This window comes from Engraulis encrasicolus, chromosome 14 (genome assembly GCF_034702125.1).
Source record: "Engraulis encrasicolus isolate BLACKSEA-1 chromosome 14, IST_EnEncr_1.0, whole genome shotgun sequence".
NCBI classification, from domain to species: domain Eukaryota; kingdom Metazoa; phylum Chordata; class Actinopteri; order Clupeiformes; family Engraulidae; genus Engraulis; species Engraulis encrasicolus.
In genome coordinates, this window is record NC_085870.1 from 27,560,025 (window position 1) to 27,586,054 (window position 26,030).

Sequence of the window (26,030 nt, forward strand, 5' to 3'; positions counted from 1 at the left end):
ATTTGGTAGTCAACAATGTAATTTTACTTTGAGACTATTTTGCAGTCTGCACACTCTTCTTGTGTTTTCATCTTGGAATATTGTCTCTTTGTCCATAGGGGGTTAAGTATTTATGGGTCAACTTCAACCTATATTTAAAACACAATACTGTCTACAATCGTTTGCCAGATCCTGATTTGGCCACAATCCAACATGTTTAGTCAATGCAACTTAAAGAGTGCAAAGGCCAAAGCTTCATGCACGATCATTAGAGTGAGCTGCTGTGTGGTAGTAAGTACTGCAAGTAGGGCCGCTGAAAGTTCCACCACCCCACCCCAAGCCCCACCACCCAATACATACAATGCAATGAGTAGAGCTGGGTAAAATAATCGATTTAATCGATATTCGATCGATTTCATTTAAAATTCACATAATCGATTCACAGGGCACAAAATCGTTTTTTTTTTCTTTTTCTTTTTGTTCAATTTAGGTCTATGGAAAATACCCAGTAGGTATTAGTCAATTAGGCCTAGGCCTACTTATTACAAATTAGCAATCTGTTAACACTGTCAAGCCACAGCCCTTTGACATTTTTAAATAGAAATAGCCAACAGCATCTTTTGGGGGAAATCCTGGCACCAAGAAGGGAACGGATTGAATCGATTCGGAATGAATCAAATCGAATCGAATTGAGTCGTGATTAATCAATTCAAAGCCCTAAGAATCTAAATCGAATCGATACTGGAACATGGCTGCGATACCCAGCCCTAGCAATGAGAACCTAATTCTGGGACCCCTTTGTCCCTGGGCCCAGGACAACTCTCCCCTTTGGCCTCCCCTGTCGGCTTCCCTGACTGCAACTAAGCCACTGCTCCTGCTGCTGCTGCTGAGAAGACTGACTGACTAAGCGCAGCATAGTCTGCAGGAGTGGCCTTAGTCAGAGTGCCAGAGCTTTGAATGGATGTAATTGTAGGTTTAGATGTAGGTTGGGGGAAAAAAATGTTAAAGGCCAGTAGTTAAGACCCGTGTTTGAGGAAGTGAGGGCAGTGGGTGAGGGCAGAGGGGGCAGAGAGGGGGCAGTGGGTGAGGACTGCAGGGCACAATAGAGTATTATAGGATGTATCGTATAGACCAAAGTAGAGACCTAAGCTATTGCTTTCAATGAATGAAATTAACCATATAAGAGCGGAGAATACTGAGCGGCTCAGTGGGTAGACCTATAGGTTAGACTAGTGGGTATAAGACCAAAGGGTATAGGTGGGTACTGTAAGTAAGTAAATAGGAGGGGGTGCGGAGCATAACGGAGTGGAGGAAGTAGGATAGCCTGCAGCAGTGTCCTGCAATTGTGCATATACGAATTCAATTGTGCATATATGAATGCAATTGAATATACACAAAGGGATAAGGGAATGGATAAAAAGGGCCTGGGGGTAAGAGTAGTGTGTGTGTGTGTGTGTGTGTGTGTGTGTGTGTGTGTGTGTGTGTGTGTGTGTGTGTGTGTGTGTGTGTGTGTGTGTGTGTGTGTGTGTGTGTGTGTGTGTGGAGGGCTATGATGCCTTAGGAGCCATAGAGTAGAGTAAGTAAGTAGCACAGGCAGCCTGTTGTCCTGAGCCGCTACTGTATACTGAGGCCTGTAAGTAGGCGCCTGATCCTGATCCCCGGCCGGCACTGATGGCTAGCCAGCTGCTCATAGGCCCTCGCCGGGGGCAACCGCCATATGGGGCATCCCGGTTACCATGACACCATATCGCACTACACCGCACTGCACTGCGCCACACCACACCACACCACCTCCTCTCCAACCTGCACCGGATTCCGGCCGGCATATATCCCCTGGTCGTGACCAAGCCAGCTGTCCCCTGCCCATTATCACCAGGAGTCAGGGTCCTCCATCTAGCTAGCCTCCCGGCCATCGCTCAGAGATCAACTGCCACCTTATACTGTAGCCTACTGTGCACATAATATCGTACTCCACACTGCACTGCATATCATAGGAACCTTTACTGAAGGAAGTGATTTAGTCAGCTAGCCAGCCATCCCTCAGATATCAATTGCCACCTTATTCTGTACATATAATAACTTACTTTATTATACCAGGGGATCCCATGGTATTCCAACTTGGGGGCCCAAATGAAATGTTATCAACTGTTCAGGGGCGAGGCCATCTCTGACCCATTAAACAATACAACTGAAATGAATAGTCGACAGCAACACACACACACGCATATTATGTTGATTTCTGGAAAATGATTTCAAGGCTCACCAGTGCGCCCCGGACCACAGTTTGTGAATCAATGCTCTACATAGCACTCCATAACCTAAGTTTATGTCTGCGCGATTATGAAAAAAATGATAATCACAATTATTGGCATCAAAATTTAAATCCCAGTCAAAAATCATGATTATTCAACAAGAAACAACTGGGGAAAACGGATGAACAAAATAAAACTGAATTTTAATAATTAATTGTGCAGCCCCACTGCACTGGGATGTCATGTTTGAGACATGTACGTCATGTTTTAGAGGCTTAAGACTTATTTACAAGACAAATGACTCTACTGTACTTTTATATCTAAGCATTTAAAACCCAACACGGTACAACAACACAGTAAAGGCAAAGTGTGGCCTAATAAAACCTGGCCCGCTAGCTCACAGAGTCTTAACTGCTGCCTTTGGACTGACGCTCATGTCTAATGTAAACAGCATGCAGAGACACACAGCTGTGTTTAACAGACACCCTGTAATCAACTTTATCAAAATGGGTCTGTAATTTAACTCTTTTCGCGATTGGCAATTACAGCCACTGTCTGACTGACTAACTCATCTAGGCAGCCAGCAGTGTTTCCCATACATTGAGGAAACTATGGCGGCCCGCCATAGTTTAAATTTGGCCGCCATAGTTTACGAAAATGTAAAAAAAAAAAAAAAAAAAAAATTTTTTTTTTTTTTACTTTTTTTTTTTTTTTTAAACGATATCCGTTTTTGTTAAAAACGATTTGAATTACGATTTTGAATTTCCTTCGCATTTTCCTCCTGGAGTAAATACATCCTATAGACTGAGTCTTTTTTTGTTCTCCCTGGCTTCCTCGGAAAAATAACGCACGCCACGCTACTGATAGACTCTGCATTGGTTAGATAAGTAGTCCCACGGTAACACAGAATGAGGGGAAAGCATTAGGAAGTGACCGTAAGGGTATTACAGTTGATTCATGTGTGCACACGTGTAACATCGGGTGAGTAACAGAACATGTGCGCAACGATGCGTTATGACACGCCGATATGCGAGGATCTTCGTCCAAATCGCTAGTCGCATGCATCATCGCTAACTGCGTTTACATCGAGTGCCGCGTGTAAGGGAAATCTTAGTTGTTGACATGTATGGAATTCACTTCAATTTGTGCTGTTTCTTGCTTCAGTTGTGGACAAAACGATTGGCCAAACTCACAATAGAAAGCCTTTGCTGTGCTACTGTCCCAGAGAGCTGAAAAAAAAAACCTTCATAGAAGAAGTCACACTTAACAGGGGTGTTAACCAATCCAATGAGTTCTCTCGTTGCTCGCTCTCTCTCTCTCTCTCTCTCTCTCTCTCTCTCTCTCTCTCTCATAGTAGCCTACTATTTACCCATAACAAATGGTGAATTTCTGAGCCCTTTTTAATTTGTAGCCTATACCACTGAAGGCATGATAATGCTTCATCATATTTTAGAAATAGGGCCTGTGTGCCTTTTATATACCAAATGTTTATCATTTTGAAATTGTTTCAGTTTTTTATGACTTGTGTATGACTGAAATTATCTCTGCATACTATCAGTGCTGCATTGCTTTGTAAAGATACACTTTAAAAACACACTGAAAAGATACGGCCATAGTAGCCTACTGAAAACATTTTGTTCATAATAATGGTCAGAGGCGATTCTAGGGTCAGGTGGGGCCCAAGCGAAAATGCGAAAGAATGAACATTTGAACCAAAATCGTCACTACTGTAGTACAGTGTGGGTTGTTATCCACTATGTAGGGCCTTGGGGGCCCCAAGCGGCTGCCTGCCTTGCCTGGTGGCAAGATGCACCTCTGATAATGGTGATTAATAAATGGTGGTCTTAAATTTTCATACTGACATCCTTGAATTTGACTTGGTAGATCACGGCAGACCATCAACTTCAAAAGTAGATCTTGGTTAAAAAAAGGTTGGGCACCCCTGCTATAGAGAGAACCACAAGTGCTTGAAAGACAGGGATCAAAAGCCTAGTCAAGTTGTTGTAGTTTACTTGGGTTTGGGAGCAATATAAAAAACCTTCAGAGAAGGGACAGTTGGGATGAGTTTACTAACACTCCCTAGGCTTTGTTTTACAGTTGTAATGAGTTTGGTGACAGACCTTCATTGACACAGCAGAGGAGACATCGGGCTGCATAAAGAAATTAATGTGTAATGAATGTGAATATAGACATAAATGTGTAATATGTTGTTCAGCCCTTTTAATGGGAGGAATTTGGAAAAAACTGGCCCTGTGACCAGCACCCCTCATGTAGAATGTGTACGCCTACAGATATGTGTGGGGGGAAAGGCATAGCCTACCCAAGACCCTTTTTGTCTATGCGTTAACAATTTCACAGTGCTCTTAAATTCTTATCTCTGCTCCTATTTTGTTTTATTATTGTTTCCCAGACCCCTGCATGAGGGACGAATGAAACTGTGTTGTAAACAGAAATTATTCACTGTACTGCATTTTTTGACAATGACAATGTACTACTATTATACAAGTCATGGGTAAAATCTTATGTAGCCTTATTTCTCTTCTGTAGTCATTGTTTTGCCGTTTTGCATTTACGCTGCAAGAATACACCCCCCCCCCCCCCCAAAAAAAAAGGCCCGTGTGAGAAGACCCCCGCTCCCCCCCCCCCCCCCCCGACAAAATAAACCCCGGCTGCCCCCATAGTTTCCAAAATTTCTGTGGGAAACACTGGCCAGTGACCGCACGTGATGCTTGCCATACTTATTAACATGTAACGTGAGTAAACGGTGATCCATTTACGTGGTGATACAGCCTCTGTCAGCATTCCTCAAGCACTGCAGGAGAGCCCTGGAGGACCCTGAGACAGCAAACACTACCAGCCTCAGCTGAGCCCTGTAGAGCAGGGGTGGGGAACCTTTTTCATTCCAGGGGCTACTTTACAGTAAATTCCATCAAGGGACGTAAAAGTCCTTCATGGGCTGTACTGTGAACACAAACCAGGATTTCCCCCTGCACCTTAGGCCTTTTGAAGGAGGCCACCTTTGCAACAGACCATACCTTCTCTAGGTCCCCTGAAATGTAACTTACTGTAATTGTATTGCAAATGTAATGTCTAAGATTCCTTTACAAAACATGCCATATTCCATGTGAAGCTGCATAAGATTAAAATAAACGGCCCTCGAGACATAGGTTCTCCACCCCTGCTGTAGAGGCATAAAGTAGACTAGAGGATCCTGAGACGGCACTATGCTTGCCTTAGCTCAGCTCTGTAGAGGTGTAAAATAAAGGATCCTAAGACAGCAAACACTACAAGCCTCCTCTCCTCTCAGCTCTGTAGAGGCACACAGTAGAGCAGGGCTGGAGAATCTATACTATGTCTTGAAGGCTGTTTACAGCCCTTGAGGTCGTCGTATCCTAGCCTGGTTCTCACGCAGATGGATGTTTGTTGAGCGAAAATGCAGAAAGGGTGTGCATGAGAACCAGGCTAGTCGTATCCACAGCCCTGACATAATTTTTATGTTATGCAGTTTCATATGAAATATGACATGTTTTGTAAAGAAATTCTAGAAATTATATTTGCAATACAATTAAGCTATATTTTCAGGAGACCTGGTGAAGGTGAGGTCTGTTGTAAAGGTGGCCTCCTAGAATAAGCCTAAAGTGCAAGGGGGAAATCCTGGTTTGTGTTCATAGCACAGCCCTTGGAGGACATAATAATATTTGAAGTTGGCCTTCGAATGAAAAAAGGATCCACACCCCTGGACTAGAGGGCCCTGAGACAGCAAACAGTTCCTGCCTCCTCTCCTCTCCTCTCAGTAGAGGCATACAGTAGAGGATCCTGAGGCAGCAAACACTGGGTACCGTATTTCTCAATGTGAATTATTCTTGCCTTGGTAGTGTGAGTAATACCCATTTTTCACGGATTTCACCAAAGAGTAGCCAATAACTACTTCAAAGAGTTATTAATAATTAGATACTCCTTGGTGAAATAACTACTCAAACTAGCAAGGCTGGAACACTTCACATTGAGAAATACCCACTGCCTGCCTCCTCTCCTCTCCTCTCCTCTCCTCTCCTCTCAGCACTTCTCAGCGCCGTCAGCTAAGCCACCTGCAGGCTGTTTGAACAAGCTAAGCCCTGAGTGATGAGCCTCCCGCGCACCCAGGCTGACCCCTGACACCAAACACAATCCTGTCAATAACCTCGCATAAACAAGAGCACATGCCTCTTCCTGTGCGCACACAGAGAGACAAAGGCGACAAGCAGCCACAAACTAACTCATCGCCGACTCTCTCCTGATGCAGCACAATGGCTGCTGTGTGATGAAGGAGCCTCCGCGGTGTTTACATCGGCATGAGATCATTAGCCGAGGCCAATTTGTTTGATGTAATCAGGAGCAGGCCGGCAGGTTGGGGAGTATTAGTATCATGGCTCTGTTGATGGACGGGGGTGGATCAGGATCAGGATCAGGGACCAATCTGCTGCTCTACAACCTCTATGGAGATATCGGCCATGACACTCTACTGACTTGTAGGAGAAGAAGGAAAAATCTGTGCACTGTTGTTGCTGCTCACCGATTTAATCAACAAATCGTTTGAACCTCAAGCGGTCTGACTGGAACAATTGTCTTATCCTAGATTAACCAGTACTTTGTCTATTCTGATGAATGAATCAATCAGTCATGTGTTTTGTCTCTACCCCTGTTGTTCATTAACACCTACATATTCTGGGCAGTCATGGGTAAGCAATTAAGGCGTCAGGCTTGTAGCCCAAAGGTTGTTTCAGGTACCCTGAACATGGTAACATCCCGCCGCACTGCTCCCTTTCGGGCACCACTGGGAGCTGCCCCCTTGCACGGGTGTGGCATGAATGCAATTCCGTTGTGTGCAGTGTGCACTTGTGTGCTGTGGAGTGCTGTATCTCAATGACAATGGGAGCTGGAGTTTCCCAGTTGGGCCTTCACTTTCACTTCATATTACACTGATGGCTTACATGTTGTCAGTGTAATTGTTTGTGGAGTATAAGCTTACAGTTCACACTGCACAAGTGAACATAAAATATTCTACTCTGTTCTGTTATAGATGCTAGAGTTGGCTCTGTGTTTTACACCAACTTCTTCTGTTTTCGTCTTCCAATTGACTTTTGGAGGAATGCAGCCGTGTGAAGATCAGATAAACATACCAGTCATTCCCCACATCTGCACTGCCTAAAACACACTGTGCGTTTATGTGGGCTGGGTGGGTCTAGCTGCCCCATTTAAATGGGCACTGTAAGCAGTGCAGCACAGTACACCAAAAACACACTCTATTAACCCTTTCATGTAGAGTCTCTATCAGGAGGTTGCTGTTACCACAATGGCCATGACTGAGTCTTAATCAAGTACCCATGATTCCCATAATGTCATGGCAATGTTATGATGTAGTTGAGTCTTTGTCAGGAGTTGGACCACCGACGATAACCTGCGTGAAGCTGCCCCCCCCTCAGACCCAAAATGCTGAAATAACACTGCAGATTGTTTGTGCTATGTTTGTGCTGGATTGTGCTGTAAAACAAATTGTTTGTGTTATTAATGAAAAAAAATCGCATATTAATAGCATAATAATAAACTAAAACGGCTGTAACTTTAAAAAACAAGCGATTGAAGCGTTAATTTTCACAGCACAAATGAGCACAAACAAATTGCCTTTGATTGAGACTACTTTGGACGTGGAGGGGGGGCTGCCTATTGAAAATGTATTAGTATTATGAGTATTTCAGTCAATTTACTCAAAAGCCGTAATAGCACAAACATTTTTTTACAGCACAAACCAGCACAAACATAGCACAAACAATCTGCAGTGTTATTTCAGCATTTTGGGTCTGAGGGGGGGGCAGCTTCACGCAGGTCCGACAATACCATCTGCATCAAAATCTACAGCAAGTATCCATTGCTACATTTGTGTATTTTCAACTTTCCACATCATAGTGTACATTTGTAAGTGTTCCATGAAACAAGAATATGATAAATGACACAAGGAGCAGTAATAACAAAGCAAGTGCGACTGCCAAAGTAAAAGCCTCCATACTGCAATGCATGCCATTGTCCCTGCATCTTTAAAGCAGCACTTTTTACAGCGTGAGAGGAAAAGATGCTTTCACAGCACAGTGCACACCACCAGAAATATCAGCCCTGCTCCCGCAGTGCCCATTATTATGTTGGCAGGCTGCCACCGCTGCCAACTGGGAAACGGGCGATGAGGGTCTGTGCTTTTATTTAAGGTAGATACTTCTTACTCGGTTTCATGGAAATGAAACACTCAATAATGCATTTCCAATTGATTTTTTAATGTGTAGTACTACAATAAATGTGTAACACTAAAATCAAGCTTAAGATTAGGAATGTTTATTCCACATGTGGTGTTGTTCAGTGTTATCATTTCTTGCAGCATGAGCTTAGGAAAAACCACAAGTCCAATAGAGAGAACTATGTCTCCTACGGCTAGTCCTGGCATGATCTCCCTCACAATCACACAAACAAACAAACCAGTGCAAACACATCCAAGTAGACGAAGACCTTGAGCTCCAACTAAACTTGGGATATGGTTTAGTTTTCCCCTGCAGCTGAAGCATACTAGAGAGCATAGTGACCCTGCATTGGATCCTCCTGGAGGGCATATAGTGTCGTCATTGTTGTGGTTTGCATTGTCTGTTAATGTCTGAGTGGGCATGTATCTCTAGTGTGTGACTGTCATCAATATTGTGCCTTAGGTCTTGTCTGAAAATGTCTGGGTGTACATGTATCATGTGTAGTATGTCAGTGTTCAATGGTGTCTTGTTATTGTCTTGTTGTCTGTTATGTATGACTGATGTGGGCTGTGACAAGTCTGTGAGAAATGACGGTGAGAACCAATTTCCCCTTGAGGACAATAAAGGTCTATCTATCATTGCAACACTGGGCCCAGAAATAAACAGGTAAACAAGAGTCAAAAGTGGGTCACCTGTTATTCACGCCAAAGTGAATAATGCAGAAAATGAACACAATTTTATCTCCACTAACATATGCTTGACTGGCTGCTATAGTTGCGATATCACGAGATGCCTCACAGATCATAATCACATCTCATCTCGGCATATTCTTTCCGCACATCATGGTTTTCTACTTCCCCTTCCATGTGATTTGAATGTGACTTTTAGAGGATGCTGCATTTGGTTAACTCATGTCCATAAATGTGGGTGTTGGGCGTGTGAGTTTTGCTTTAAAAAACTAATTAATTAAATTCGCTTTTATGTTGGTGTTAGCTCTATATGATATCAGACAGGGCTCTAAATGAACACCAGCCAACGGGCCAAATGCTGGCGAAATTTCAGTTTGGCTAATAGAAAAGACCAAGTTCCTAGCCACTTTGACCCGTTAGTGAGTGTGTGTTTGGCTAGTAAGATTAACACCTTTTAGCCATTTTGGCTGGTGATGAAAAAAGTTAATTTAGAGTCCTGTGATGCTGTGTCTCCGACTGTCTTTGTGGGTTGTAAGTTATACGAGTGTGTTAAAAGCATTTTCTCTAGGCCCTTGATGTTGGGAGCAGCTGCGTCCCTGTGTGTAGCTGAGCCAATGAGAATGGAGCTGTTTGTCTGTGCTAACCATCCCCATTCCCAGAGCGATCCCAGGGAGCCCTACTCCCACACCGCCATCCCCTATGGACGCGCTCGGAAGCTTGCTCCTCTTCAAAATGGCTAATGCCTCGCACAGATGTGCAGACGCTTCCTGCTAGCATGAATCACGGCAGGAAAAACCCTACACACTTCAGATGCAACTTCAACTGCAGTCAGTTGCACAACAGCAGGGAAATGTGCTGCATCAGTCTGTGACAACATGGCTGGATGTTGTTATTGTGATAATGATCACCACGACAATTATCATGGGACATCACAATATTGCATATTGCACATTGAAATATTTTACAGCATGCTGTGCTATTGCAATTTATTATATGGTTGTGACGTCATCTGTCGAATGCTCCATTCATTTCAACGGGGCTCCCCAACGTTCGGACGTCTGTTATTTTTCGATAACGGACGGGTTGGTCTATAACAGACCGCTGTCAATGGCAACAAGACTTTTCACTGCTAAAGCGACTTTTCAACAAGACTCTAATCAGCTGCTGTGATAGACAGCACCCGTTGTCCTGGCTACCGCTGTCAATGGCAACAAGACGTTCACTGCTAAAGCCACTGGCTTGTATACAAGTCAGTGGCTAAAGCGAATGTTTCATATCACTCCGCAGGGGGTCCGGTCTTTTGTCACTCTAATCAGCTGCTGTGATAGACAACACCTGTTGTCCTGGCTAGCCTACCTAGCTGTTGCCTAGCGGTGTTCCACAACGGCACTGTTTTGTTTTGCGCAGCAACAATCTTAACATTAAATAGGTCTAAAGAAATGTCCCCGCATGTGTGAATCATTTAAGTATATCCATATAATAAGCGGGTTAACTTTCGGCGAGTCGGTCGCTTTGTGGAATAGCAGCACTTCAGAGAGAACAAGACCCCTCCGCTCCGCGTCGGGGTCTAAAGATTCTCTCTGTCGTGCTGCTATTCCACGGTAGCGACCTTCTCGCCGAACGTTAACCCTTACATAATATAGTGTGGCATATTTTGTCCATCAGTCTCGGGCCTGCGTATACATGTAGTGTGACATTACTGTCTCCCTTGCATCAATCATCAGTGTTATACTCAAGCTATTGTCAGAGATTCTAAAAGTCTTATCCATTCGCTCTACTATTGTATACCAGTGTCTTCACTGGTACTGAGTCACAGCTATCACAGTGATCTGAGTGTGTATGAGTAGCTAGGTATCCCTGTGGGGGTCCTGAGAAAATGCAATACAGTAAGTTATATTATATTCCATAATTCCAGTGTCTTCACTAGTAGTGAGTCCCAGCTATCTTGGTGTTTATCAGTAGTAAGGTATCTCTGTGGTGGTCCTGATGGTGATGTTGAAATAGAAATGCCTATGCATACATGTAGTGTGTGTTACATTGCTGCGTGAGCCTGGATTCAATCATTAGTCAAAAAGATAAATGCACTCAAATCGCTTTACATTCTATGCCTGACATTTACCAATTCACGCTCACATTCAGTGGCAGTGCCACGCAGTGCCACGCAGGCTACCACCCTGCCAAAAGAAGCAGCTTAGGGTTAAATATCTTGGTCAAGGATGCATCGATGGGGTCAAGCAGAGCGGGGCTCGAACCTGCAACCTTCTGCTTGCCGAACGGCTCCTCTACCACCTCATCCACCACCGCCCCAAATCCAGCTATTGTATCCCAGTGTCTTTACTGGCCGTGAGTCATAGTGATCGCTGAGTGTTTATGGCCCCGTGGTGGTCCTGATGGGATTAGCGGCCACCTCTACCCTGCCGTCTCATCTGCCGTCTGAGCTCCGGTGTCCTGCTGAGATCCCGTTAGCGAGAGCCAGCTCCTACTCCTGCCCAGTCAGGTGACAGCTACGTACGTACGTACGTTACAAACAGCCCGTGCAGCACGGTTTAGTTCACTGATTAATGGCTCACGCAACACGGAACGTGCCAGAAATCAACGTCTAGTACAGACAGCGCTCCGTTGGTTTACCCAGCGTCACACCGTGGTGTTGTGGTGCTTATAGCACCTGTACTGTATATGGGAACGTGCCCAAGAGAACCCAACCCACAGCCTGAGGGCATTTTCCAATCCTCTCCCTCTTTCATTATCACCGTCGTGCCATAAAGTCATGAAGCATCAATAAAATATACTGAAATCCAGTTCACTAAATTAATACCAGCCAACCGGCCAAATGCTGGTGAAAATTCAGTTTGGCTGGTAGAAAAGACAGCTTACGAGCCACTTACTGATGGCAAGTGTATTTTTGACTAGTGTGATTAACATCTACGAGCCAAATTTGACTAGTGATGAAAAAAGTTTCTTTATATCCCTGAAATCTATTAGTGCTACATTTAAGAAAGGATTCTTAACTGTACAAGACTTTGCCTTTCCAAACAAGTACAGCTTTCAAACTTATTATTACAGTCATTTTCAGTTAGTTACCCTGTTTTACACTTGCCAATTGACTTCCTTCTGGCTTCAAATTCATGACTCCGTCTAAATCTAGAATGGTAAACTGCCATATAGCTTTCTCTAGCTTTCTGCAAGCTAATCAGTTATGATGGGTCAGTTGACGAGATGCATATTTCTACCTACATTGCCCGTGATAAAAATAGCACAATGCTGTGAACCCCTTTTCTGAGGACTGTTTTGTTCTGCTCACGTAAACATCCTGTCTGGTTTTGAAATACATTTCCCAGCATTCCTAACTCTGTAATAGTCAGGGATACTTCCAGAGCGAACGTCTTTTTTTAGAGTGTCTTCCACAGATCTACTTACTGGGGGGGATTTGTTCCTTAATTTAGTCCCATTAAGAACTGTAAGGGGTCTGAAACCCCAGACAGACAGCACCCCAGAGCTATAGTCTGGGGTCGGCTGGGCTCACCCCAGGAACTAAGTACTGCAAAACAATGACAACAAACGATTACTGGAGGGATTTTGAGGATCCACACTCAACATTATTACTATGTTATTACCTGCAGTACTATCACCACCACCAGTGTGAACAACCAGAGCAATGCTCTATAAATTCAAATGAATTGTGATTGGCTAAAGGTCTTTTTACACTTCATAAAATCTCTGCACCCCGAAAGTGTGTCAACAAACATCATTCAGCCTGTCTTTGTCTAGTCATTATAGTTAACATGGAAATAGTGCTATTCACTAAAGTGAGGATTGATTTGAAGAGATATCGTCTATTTTTTGTTGCAGTTATATTTCTTGGTATGAGCTGTCCTCCTTGGGATTGTCAAGGGTGAGATAGACAGGAAGGAACCCGGAGTGACAAGCAGAGCGTGAGAAAGAGAGAAAGCGGGCGCGAGATAAAGTCTCTGCCTCTGTAGGTCACGCATAGCAGAAGCTGCACTTCTGCATATTTCTGCCATGACTAACACACAAAGCTGTGGCGCCAAATTCAAACTTGTCAAACACTGAGTTGTTTGTTTGCTGGCAGGGCAGCGCAGCGCTGGGTAGGGCATTGAGGACTGAAGGTCATGCAGAGTAGCTCCAACATCACATCAGGTGACCACCGTGCTACAGCAGCTAAAGCACTGTGGCCTGGTGCAAAGGGAAACACACTGGGGCCCTCTGAAATTTACTCAATGACTCTGGCGAAGTGTATTACTAAAAGTTTGTCTTATCGAATACATTGGTTTAATTATTAAGAGCTGTGTGTATAGGCCTACATAATTCTGAGCTGGCCTGTGGATGTGGTAGGCCTAATTGGTTAATTTAAACATGGGCCGATTGTTACCAGTTGGAAGGTTGCAATTTGGCACAGAGTTCTTGAACTTGCATTATAACCCAACTAATCTGTTAACAGAGCTGTGATGAAGTCATGCAAAAAAAACACACAAAGCCCACTTGAACCTTTGCACTTCTGGCATAGCATTAGTTCACTGACATGAGACTAACTTGGGAGTCAAAAGCTCTTAACATCCACACACACACACCTCTGATTTATGCACAGCATTCACAGCCTTGTGGCATCCACAAGCCAAACCCCCATTACTCTGTGGAGCAGTAGCAGCTTCAATTGTAGAACTAGTGTCACACCAATAGGCCTACCTAGAAAGTCAGAACATAAAACTGGACAAATACACACACTATGTCACAACACATATTAGTCAGGCTAGATGCATTTATTCTACACCTTTTCATTTTGATATTATGTTGTCTGTGTTATCCAGTGTTGTCGAATAGGCTACATCATGTTTCACACTTCATGCGAGGCAAATCAGGGCATCACCCAGTAGACACGAGCCACTTCAAGACTCAGATACTCAGATTGGGAACGCTTCCGTTCATTTTCCAGAACCTATTGTGGGATCAACACACACTATGCTTGTCGTCGCAGTGGGCTATTCTGCATAGTTGTAAACACCTAAACTTGGACTACAGTGTAACCACAACAATTTCATCCGGGAATCTACAATTTAACCTACCTGATAGAAAGCTACAATAGCAATTTCTTCACCTCAAAATGTTGGAATTAAGACGTTAGAAGAACTGCGCAATTCAACTGCAAACGTTGGGCCTAGTAAAATGTCGCGCATAATGGGTATTTTATGGCTAATCTTCCAAAAATGGCGAAAGGCTAACTCCTTCGCATCATCTTGCTTACGATGGATTTGTTACTTGTTATAAGCCAGTATCTACATTGTATCTAGCCTGTGGTGAATGTTTCCTGGAGAATTCAATTTGTAACATTTCCAGGACTGTTGCGCTCTGGATGCGACTTGAGGAAAACAAACAATGGACGTTTGAATGCAACAATGTTGCCAGCTAGGCTAAACCGTCGGCGGCCAGACAAAATGGGCCACGACATGTTCATGGAAAACACGGGACTGTAGGCGACTCCGTGTCGGGGGAAAACACCTCCGTTGCAAGTACACTAGGCCTACTTCAGATGGCTCGTATCAAATAAACTCTTGTCTTTCCCCTACCTCTTTGAGCTGGTCAAGTTCTTGTCGAACAGACTCATAATCGCTCTCCAGGTCGTCGTATCGCTGCTTCAGCTGCTGCTTCTCCTCCAGAACCACCAGGCCATACTCCGCAGCTTGGATTTTCTCGCGGGTCGTCTCGCCGAGTTCCTTGGACAGACGTTCGATCTCCGACCGGAGCCACTGCGGGCCGGACTCCATGACTAGCTTGGCCTCGGGGTAGTCCTCCTCATCCCCAGACATCTTGGCCGGCCGGCAGACAGCTGACACGATAACGGACCCTGCCCGTTATTGTAGTGCATTAACACCACCAGTCTTTTCCAAAGCCGAAATTCATTGTTGCTCTCGGTGAAAACCGGGTCTTTCTTCTTGTGCCGCGTCGGTTTCGATGTTTTGCATAAACTTAGGAGACGACCGACTAGTTTTTCAAGCTTTGCTTCATTTCTTTTCTCCCTTACCCCTTATTGTCACTTTCCGCTCGGAAGGGGGGAGAAAGCAAAGCTGAGATCATCCATCTGGAAAGACGCAGTGACCAAAGACGATTGCGAGGATAGTTGGGAGTTGCAGTGCCTCAGACAGAGGCTCTGACTTGCAATGAAGAGCTATTCGAATCTATCACTACCACTCCCGGAATGCACTGCTGTTTGTAGACGAATACACAAATCCCTGCCTGTCTCAATCCTCAGCAACGTCACCGCTCCTTGCTATGCAGTTCACTCAGCGCCTGGATGGAAACACGGAGCTCTGGTGTAACTCTAGTGCCACACTGTGGCCTGTGCAATGTACCTGCACTGACTGCAGACAGAAACAAATTGGCACTCCCATCAACATTATTTTACCACAGTGTTGACCCCTTAAACTTGACCATTATGCCTGAATATGAGTGAATCTAGGCGTACAGTGGATAAAGAATCATTACCTGCCTTATGTCAGTGCATATAGGCCTATCATGCAATGTCCACTAGGCCTATATAATAGGAGAGTTATAACTATTAGATATCCATTGTAGGCTATGTGTCACAGGGCCAAGGTCATATCAATGCAATAATAATAAACCAATGTCTAATAACAGTAGGCCTACAATTAATTTGCGATTACACCTCTCGTATTGAAGTGTGCAAAGTAGGCCTATTCTTTATTTTGCCTCGCACTGTTTTATAACTTGCATTGCTATATCACTGTTATCCATTAGGTGCATGTAATGACAATCCATTGCATGTCTGTACATTGACTCTCACAAGAACGTAAGCGTAGAAATTGCTTTCAATCTCCATGCCCATGTGTGCACATAGGCCTACGTATTATGACAACAAAATGCATTATACTCTCTACTGTAGGCATGTGTAGATTGGGCAGAATAAGAAAGAAAAATAACCAGTTCACTGTATAGGCCTATTGGCACACTTTACTACATTCATGTATTTATATTGGGGTTAAAAAAAACATTGTAAACACCCTAGAGACCCAAACCTAGCCCTTGGTGACAATACCACACTTTGAATGAGTCACAGCAACACCACCTCATAATGCATGCACATGAGGACTTAACTACCTTACCATGGCATCACACAGGGCCTTGGTGGCCATTCTGGTAACAGCAAATTTATAACAGGGGGCCGTGTCTTAACAGGAGACGTGTCATACTTCATGCCTATTGTGGTGACCATTGACAAACTGGTTCCTGATGTTTTGACTACAGCTACTGAGTGCCACTGAAGTGTTTACAGCTCTGCCAATGGCAATGGACTTTAAAAACTGAAACTAGTTTAGCAGAGAGACTTTCCTGACAACAGTGCACCACTATTCACAGCATTCCCTATCTGCCTTCAAATTTGTCAAAGAGTCACAATGAAGTAGCTTTGGCGGAGATACTGGTGACGGACACTTTCATTTCTTCCTGCATGAGCTTCATATGAAGAAAAAATGTTTGACCATCTCTTTATTTTGCCTTGTGTTTCGGACTGGGATTCGGCTTAATCGCCCATAAGCCATATCACAGTGAGTGGCTTTGTGCGTACTGTCACTTTAATTTTATTAGCACGGCAGGCATCACTGATAGTGTAATGCACATTTAACAATGTATTAATAGCTTGAAAAAATAGTCCAGCTATTATTATTTTGTTTATTTTTGTCTGTTTTTGTTTATCTTGTTTGTTCTGTCACTGTTTGCCTTGGCAGGTTTAGATGAACCCTGTTTCGTAGCTCTGATGTCTACAGTCCTTTTTTTCCATGTTTGGCTTTTTCTTTGGTGAGACCAGGGGCATAAAGTATACCCCCGCAGCCCCCGCGAGGCAGGGGGGCCCATACGAGGTGGGGGGCCCACATGGGCCCTTGACTTGAAGAAACGGGGCCCCTCCACATGATATTAGGCCCTCTTTTTTCGTTCGGGGGCCCATTCTTGGTAGCTTGCAGGGGGGGCCTGAAGTACTTGTGTTACGCCAGTGGGTGAGACCATTTAACTCATCCAAACCTGTCCACGTAACACTTCATTTCAAATAAATATTTAGCTCAAGTGGGATCACTTCATTAAGTGGTAGCTTTCTTTGATTTATATTTTGTTGTATTCCCATGATATTAATGTGTTAATACTAATAGCTTATAATCAATGCAGGACTAACATGTTTGTAAATGTAGGGGCCTATCAATTGGCCTTGTGTACAGTACCTCCACATCCAGATGTATGCAAGATAACATACAGAACCAAAGGTAAATCCAGTACACTGCCCCTGCCATTACAGACTTGCACAGATTACAACAATACATATAGCCTACACTGTAGGCCCTACAGTATATTTTGAAAGCGTCTTCCAGTATTACATTTGTCCAATACATGCACTTAGACAGCTGATAGAGATAAGAACCACTCAGAGTTATTATTGGATCCAGTTGAGCAGGCAGAGGAGTTAAGCAGGTACAACCAGTGCCCTGCACACTTTTAAAAATATGTTCTGCCAACTTGAAAAGGAAAGTAACCTGCTGCAAATTACTTGTAAGTTCATTATACTTGTATGCCATGCCAGTAACCTCAAAATATAGCTGACACTTATGGATTATTGCTGGTTCAATTATAGCCTCCTGTTATAGATCAGATAATATATTAATACAGTACACACAGTGTCTCAAAAGGTGTGCACACCAAAACCATTGTAAATTATGTGATTCTTAAAATTCATGTCGGCCTACGTTTCAAAGTGTAATAGAATTCACAGACATCACTTTATTGTTTTGTCACAGTCTGTTCCCAAACAACTGATATCTGAAGCCAACCTATTGGACCTGCAACAGTCACTGAAAGTGAATGCAGCCATTCAGGGTGAACGCACAAAAGTTCCAAGACAATTATGCACCATTAGTGTTGTCAGCAGTGCCTGGACCAGAGTGGATGTCAATTTGAGAACAGGTGGTGACAAAACAACAACATTATATCTGTATATCTTTGAAAATTAGCTTACATCAATTTCAACACCTAAAATGTGAGTACATTGGGCACCCTGAACAGTTATGTCGATTGTGGTGGAGCCAAGTGGTTGGAGAAGATCCATCTTCTCATGTATGAAAAGTATAGTATAATTTTCCCTGTCATACTGAATACTTAAAATTTGATGGTGGTGGTATTCGTGAAACACTATTTGTGTATTCGTGAAACAGATAACATTTGTGAATGGGCAGAATTAATTCTTTTCAGAATGAATTCTGAAAAAACTGCTAAAATTTTACATAGTGCACCTTTATGTTTAGTCAACATGATATTGTCTTCGATGTAAAATAGGTTGAATGAACTTACCAATCTCTTGCAGCAGGTTGTGGGATGGATATGTGTGATACTATGTGTGGTGTTAGTCTGGCTTCTGTATTACTCCAATTTTAAGATCGCTGCATTGGCTCCCAGTAAGCTACAGAATTGATTTTAAGGCTATGCTACTTGTGTTTAAATCACTAAATGGAATGGGACCCACATATCTACTGGATATGTTTCAGCTGTATGCACCAACTAGGTCACTAAGGTCAACGGAGAAGAATTTGCTGGTGATTCCAAAAGTCAAAACAAAGTGTGGAGAGGCAGCCTTTAGCTTCTATGCTTCAAAGCTTTGGAACCAGCTTCCAGATGACATAAAAAATGCACCCACTATTGATAGCTTTAAATCTAGACTCAAGACAAAGCTGTTCTCAGATGCTTTCCCCTAGCTTAAATTACTTATTCTTATTATTTTTATTTTTTATTTAATTTGTTTTATTTTATTTTATTTTATTATTATTTTTACCTTATGTTTTATCTTAATGTTTTTAAATGCTTTTTGACTCTAATTCATTTCCTTCTTTCTTCCCTGTTTCCTTTCATTTACATTTGTTAACTTTGTGAAGCATATTGAGTTGCACCTGTGTATGAAATGCGCTATATAAATAAACTTGCCTTGCCTTGCCTTGCCTTGTATCCAAGCATCACCAGTTTATTATTTTCATCCGGGATGTTCTCTTCCAGATGTGGTGTATGGATTGGTCGCTGCTGCAATTGTGGCCCTGTCAGACCTTGACATCAATTACAGTAGGTGACACCAGTATATGCAATATAAATATTCATCAATGATCATTTCTGTTCCTGCTTTTACTAATATGAAATTAAGAGTAATTTGACAGTGAAATATTCCATTCAAAATAGCAAAATGACATTTCCTCAGTTTTTGCATTCCTGTTTTGCCTGTTTGCTCCTCAGTTACAGGTAGCCTATGTTAATTAGACATTACTTAATTGTTACTTTCTCTCTTTAGAGATTACTTCAGCTTATGGCTTTGGGCTGATAGTGTTCGCCTTGTCTGGGGAAATTAATAAATGCAAGTCCCTGCGGTGAGCTAAAACCCTCTTGTTTGCTGTTACATCTAACAGACTTTGTGAATAACCATATTCCTCACATTTGTAACATTTGTCATCCTTATAAAAAAACATGTGACACTTTATTACAGAATGACTTCTCCATCATGACCGCAAAGCTTAAGATTGCTCAGATACACACCAATCAACTCACCCAAACTTTGCTACGGTTGTGACAAGAATCATTCAACTTCAATATATATCTCTGGAGAGACACATGGTGCTGACTCCATGATCAATGCCATCTCATTGTCTCCTGTCCTGTTCTGCCAGTTGTTACCCTGATATGATTTTGCTTATCCTCCTCTGCCTTTTTACAGCTGTAGTATGATTTATGTTCCCTGTTGTAAATCACTTTGTATAGAAGCTTCTCTTCAGCGTGACATAGTGAATGCTGTGTCCAATGTTCAAACTGTGTACCTGCCACCTAGATTGTAAGGAATTGCTATGCAATGCCTAATTTTGTCTCACACTGTTTTGTAGACTATTCCGTTTCTATGCCTTTGCATTGAATTGCATGTCAGAATGTAATGAATTTCTTTATGCAATATATTGACAAGACTCAACCACACATGAGCAACACAGCTTTCCTATGGGCAGTTTCCATGCCTTTGTATTTAATTGCATGTCTGAATATAATGTATTTCTTTATGCAATATATCAAGACTCAACTGCAGATGAGCGCTTTCCTATGGGCCGTTTCTATGTCTTTGTGTTGAATTGCATCTCTGTACCTTGTCTGTACTGTCTGTACTCAAGAGCGTACGTACGTACGTACGTACATACTATACTGGTTCCTGGTGTTTTGACTACAGCTACTGCGTGCTACTGGGTAAAGTTTTTACAGCCCTGCCAATGACCGTGGACTTTTAAAACTGAAACTAGTTCAGTAAAGGGACTTTCCTGACAACAGTGCCCACACAGCAGGTGCTATGCACAACACTATACTAGTCTTCACATTTGCCAAAGAATAGCTGGGAAGTAATGTATGAAGACAGTGGTGGTGGAGAAATATGGTGGACCTCTACAGCCATTGTGAGTTCATATTTGAATTTGGTTACAATGGATGTGAAAGGGATTTCTGTTTTACTTGTATCATAAATGTGATTTTTTTGTTTCCAAGATAAATTCCATCATTTTTTCTCCTGTTGCTTTGGACTGGGATGTGGTCTACTCAGCTATAGGCCCTATTACAGTGAGTGGCTTGGTGACATACATGCAGACATACATTTTTAAAATTGTATTAACACTTCATCATCAACAGTGTAATGTTTAACAATATATGAATAGCAAGTAATAGCTGGTTTGAGTAAAATCCTCTGGGCGACATTTGAAAATTAAAAGCTATTTGTGTGTTATTTGTTGTATGTTTGTTTGTTTGCCTTTACAGGTTTAGGACCGCCATGTGGCATTGCTCTGTTTTTCACGATAGTTTTTGAAGTGGCTGGTATTTGCTGTGGTGGGACAGTTTTACTTAAACTCATCCAAACATATTCACATAGCACACAATCACAGTAATATTCAAATAATACGTACATGTACAACCATGTGTTGGTTGTGAAGCTCTCCCACAGTAGCAGCTGTAATTATTTACTCTACTGTAATATGTCTTATTTGAATGTAGTTTTTACAGTACATGTGTCATTTGAATAATGGTTTACAAACTATTGACTCTGCTTGCACTGTTCAGGACTACCTTCGCACACAAAGAAATGCACTGGTCCACCATATGAAAGTACAGGTACGTCCAGTAAGCCGCCCACACCATTACAGACTCTTTGGGAAAGCAGATCAAAAGATAACATTCAGTATAATTGTGCCAGATGTTCACTACGTTACCTGACTGTGATGAGCTAAAACTCCTCTGCCAGGTAGTGACTTACCCAACATGGTGCAAGTGATAGATGGGGTTGAGTGATAGATGGGGTACCAGCTAGGAAGCCAACAGGGGGGCAGGGGGTTCAGAGTCCATGTACTCCATTACTTTCTCTAGGTTCTTGATTATTTCTCTCTCCAGACGTTGTGTGTGGACTGGTCGTTGCTACACTTGTGGCTCTGTTCAACATCGACACCACTCACAGTAAGTGCCACCAGTATTTTTTAATAAGCATTCAGCAATGATGTTATCTGTTGCTGTTTTCACCAATAACAATTTAAGAGTTCACTGGAAAATGGGCATCTTCACAAACTCAATGTTTTCTTCAAGTTAGTCCATGGGATCACATTCAAAATATTCTGTAGCCTATTTTAATAGCATTTACTACAATAAAATTACAAAATAAAGTCATGACCTCAGTTTGTACATTTTGTGACCATTCTTGTTTTTCCTGTGCAATCCTTAATTATGTTTTAAATGTTTTTTTTCACCCTTTAGTGCTTACCTCAGCCTATGGTTGTGGACTGATAGCATTTGCATGCTTTGGGGAAATAAATAAGTACAACTCCTTGTGGTGAGTAAACACCTTTCCAGTCATCTACATAGATGTTCAAAACTGATGCGGAAAAAAGAACTGACGAGTTGCATGGTGATCATTAAAATGCATTTAGACACTGAAATGGCTACTGATGATGTGTAAGGTGTAAGGCATAATGTGTAAGGAATTGCATTAGAATATTGATATTTATTGTCATTAAATATTTGTTTTGTTCCTCTCAGGAAGAAGCACAGGACTTATCGTTATTGGTCCAGATAGTCCCAGTATAGAGCAAGAGGGCCTACCTCTCCCTTGTGGCAGCACAACTAACTGCTCTGTAAGATGATCGTCAACCCAAAACCTCTTTATTTTACAAGTAAAACTGTGACAAAAAAATAATTTGAATAGAGGCTCATGCTGCTGAAAAATAAATTCATCCCAATCCATTTCTCAGATCAGTTAATGGACACTAGCATGATGCATCAGGCTCTATTGAAAAAGTGAAAGCCCAACTGGGAAACTCCAACTCCCATTGTTCCCAACTCCCAAGTGTACACTGTACACAATGAAATTGCATTCATACCTCACCCGTGCAGGGGGGCAGCCCCAAATGGCGCCCCAAGGGAGCAGTGCGGTGGGACGGTACCATGCTCAGGGTACCTCAGTCATGGAGGAGGATGGGGGAGAACACTGGTTAATTACTCCCCACACCAACCTGGTGGGTCGGGAGTCGAACTGGCAACCTTTGGGCTATAATGGGCTATGCCCTCTACCAGGCAACATGGACGCCATAATAATGTGTAGAAATGTATCAGGTATTACTGTGTTTGATTTGACCTGAGCAATCCCGCTGAGTCTTGGACAGGCCAAGGTTTTCTGAAATGCTACACACGCACACGCGCGCGCGCGCGCACGCGCGCACACACACACACACACACACACACACACACACACACACACACACACACACACACACACACACACACACACACACACACACACACACACACACACACACTGAAAACTAACTGTTCTATGACAGTAGGGCCATCTCTACTGTGCAGTACCGTCACCAATAAAGTTACTCTACTCTACTCTACTCCAAACTCCTGATTCCTGAATCCCCTTTCCATAGTCCTTCCAACAACACTTACTGTGCCTCCACTTACAGTATCAAGAGCCCTCCCCTACCCTGTCTTCTGTTACTGTGGTACACTCACCATTGCTGTGTCTCAGGTGGTGCACTTCTGCACTTCGGGCACTACGTTTCAGTGCGTAATTAATACGCCATATACACTGAATCATGGACATGGATTTCAAGTGCACCATTTGAAATCCAACACTTGTACCTGCCATGTAATAGTAAAATAATGTAATGTAATGTAAGTTTTGAGATGTTTACCATGCCTGGGAAAGGTCCTCGGTGGAGAGGCCAGAGGCACGTTGTGGAAAGGTGCTGGATACCATTGGGGATTAGCCTCGCGTGAGGACTATAATGATACGTGACATTTGAAATGTGCCTTTTAGTTTTAGACCAACAGCACAAAGAGCAAGAGCTGTTTAGTATTTCTGGATGCACTTTAATTTCACCCAACCAGTTCCACTGCAGGCCTATCATGCCATTCAAAGGTTATAAGAAGAAAGACTGAAGTCAAAAAGACTTGGCACAATGTAATAACATGTTGAAATAAAATAAAATAATTAACAATAAATGTTTTTCTTTTGAATAATACCATCTAAATCATAGTACATTTTGTGATTCAATTCCTATATATTCTATAGTTTTTAAAAAAAATCTTATTTCTACCCATATTTATTCATTCATTACTGTTTTGATTGTGATGTGTGTTTGTCTTTGTCTTTTATGCCACTACGAAAGAGGAGTTTCCAATTCATAAGTTCAGTCTAAGTCTAAGTCTAAATCTATACACAATAGGGTAACGGTAGAAATGTAGCTACTATACAACCACACACACAGAAACTCTCCAAGTTCAAATGCAGAGGGCTTTATTCAATGACAAAAAGGTACATACATACTGTAGTAGATAGAAAAGGTAAACAAAGGAGGTGTGGTGTGCTTCACTTCACAGTTCTGATAGCACGACATGCTGGCTGCTGGTACAACAAGTCTGGTCCCTCACGTGTGACCTCTCACAGAGGCTGAGAGTCCAAATTGTTCACTCACTCACTAGATGACTGCACTACTTGGGGTACAAAACAATCTAACTCACTCCCCATCTAGTAGTACACTTCATATGGTAGTACTAGTGAGCGAGTGAATGGTTTTGGACTCGGCCACTGTGTCTGTGTTTCTGTGTGTTCTCCCTCACCTTAGTAACAACCTCACAATCTTTTCTGTCAATCATCTGCCCACCACTAGGGGTCGCCCTGCGGCTGGTGAGTGTACCCCAGGGGGTCAGGGCAGGGGTCGAAACTGGACCGATGCCTATTTATTTATTTTTTTATCAATGCCTCACGTACATTTACATTTTCCTACTAACATCTACTGGAATTCACACTATAATCATGATACGGTTACTACTACGACAGTTGTTTTCTGTCACCTATACGCCTTTACCCCTGTCCTCTGACCATGGTGGGGTATATGCCCCCTGCCCCGTACTTCCTAGCTACATCAGAACAATATAAAAAATAGTAAAATATAACGTTTGCAAACAGTACGTTTTTTTGTTGAGTCAGAACGAGAACTTTCCTGGTTTATGCAAAAAACACATCACATGGTACACAAACAGCTGACTTGGTAATTTGGTAACTGACCACAGTGAGGAAGTAAGGTGTGTGTCTGTGTGTGTGTGTGTGTGTCTGTGTGTGTGTGTGAGTGGGCGAGTATACACTCTCATGTGTTTGAATGTATGAGGGTTTCAGTGCATGTAAACAAAACAAAAAGTCATCTGCTAACATATTGGGATGTTGTCCTGGACGTATACAGTACATGTCTGTTTGTGACTACACACATTGTGGGGTTGGAAGAAAGAAAAGGACAATCCTCGGGGCGGATACTTCAAAATGTACATAACATCACTCACATTACAACTGGACTCACACGGAGGCTGGCGTTCACAGTGAGGGAGATACTGAGGGGAGTACAAACAAACCAAAAAAACATAATTTTTTATCCAGTGGTGTCTGTCTCAGGCTCAGAAAGTAAATACCCTGCTATGTTTTCCTTCTAACACTGGTGACTTCCCTGATCTTCCTGTATTGTCCTGTATTACAGTGTAGTACCCGTTACAATCAGTTTGTGCAGAGCTGGTTGGATCAAATTTGTGGCAGGGTTTTTACTTTTTGAGTTATGGACTAACACCACTGTTTTTATCATCTGATATCATGAAACCCTGTCCCTGGTCTAGCACAGAGGGGGAGGGGCATAGAAGGGGCAATGTGGGTGGGGCTTGTGGTCCGGGTGTGTTCTGGGCGGGCGTGGCAGGCTGGGCGGTTACTTGGCGTTGGCTGAGGAGCTGAGCATCTTGCGGACGGCCTGGGCGATGGCGTCACGGTCGATGCCGTAAGCCTTCAGCAGCTCGGAGTGCTTGCCGCTGCGGGGCACATGAGACACGGCCATGCGGTGCAGCTGGAAGCCAGGCTCATTCACCACTGCAGAGCACACTGCCTCCCCCAGGCCACCTGAGGAATTACAGGAGCACAAAAGAACAGGACCGTGACTACACATGAAGGATACAACACAAAGAGAATACAATAGAGGAGATAGGACATAAAGATACTGCCCTAGCTTTAAAATATGCCATATTTTCCCTGTCGTGGCTCAGACGGTAGGGCACTGCACTGTCACACCGGGGACCCGGGTTCGATTCCGACCTGAGGTCTTTTCCCAATGCTCCCCCGTCTCTCACTCCCACTCATTTCCTGTCCAACTCTTCACTACACTATTGTAATAAAGGACAAAAATATTTTTCAAAAAATATATATGCCATTTCACCTTGAGTATATCATAGATACAATAAAGAGT

The 26,030-nt window shown here is 42.9% G+C and overlaps 2 protein-coding genes and 1 long non-coding RNA gene across 4 annotated transcripts in view; 1 reads left to right on the plus strand and 2 right to left on the minus strand.

The window, feature by feature from the left end:
- The window catches only part of bicd2 (bicaudal D homolog 2 (Drosophila)), a 41,832-nt gene extending 26,449 nt beyond the window's left edge, over nt 1–15,383 (minus strand). Inside the window, exon 1 of one of the 2 annotated variants that reach the window (XM_063215324.1) lies at nt 14,766–15,383. In XM_063215324.1, coding sequence (XP_063071394.1) covers nt 14,766–15,005 — 240 coding nt within the window. In that variant the 5' untranslated portion in view covers nt 15,006–15,383. The remainder of the gene's footprint in view (nt 1–14,765) is intronic. The other variant, XM_063215325.1, reaches the window with a different exon arrangement.
- A 3,870-nt stretch (nt 15,384–19,253) lies between these two features.
- LOC134463226 (uncharacterized) lies at nt 19,254–23,682 on the plus strand. The gene is made up of 9 exons (XR_010037681.1): nt 19,254–19,305; nt 19,529–19,604; nt 19,721–20,663; nt 20,752–20,823; nt 21,019–21,087; nt 21,319–21,369; nt 21,646–21,708; nt 22,003–22,078; nt 22,285–23,682. It is a non-coding gene; the product is annotated as an uncharacterized LOC134463226 (long non-coding RNA).
- Nucleotides 23,683–24,052: 370 nt separating this feature from the next.
- Nucleotides 24,053–26,030, minus strand: part of tkta (transketolase a) — a 36,115-nt gene continuing 34,137 nt past the window's right edge. The window contains exon 14 of the mRNA XM_063215327.1: nt 24,053–25,687. Coding sequence (XP_063071397.1) covers nt 25,500–25,687 — 188 coding nt within the window. The 3' untranslated portion in view covers nt 24,053–25,499. The remainder of the gene's footprint in view (nt 25,688–26,030) is intronic.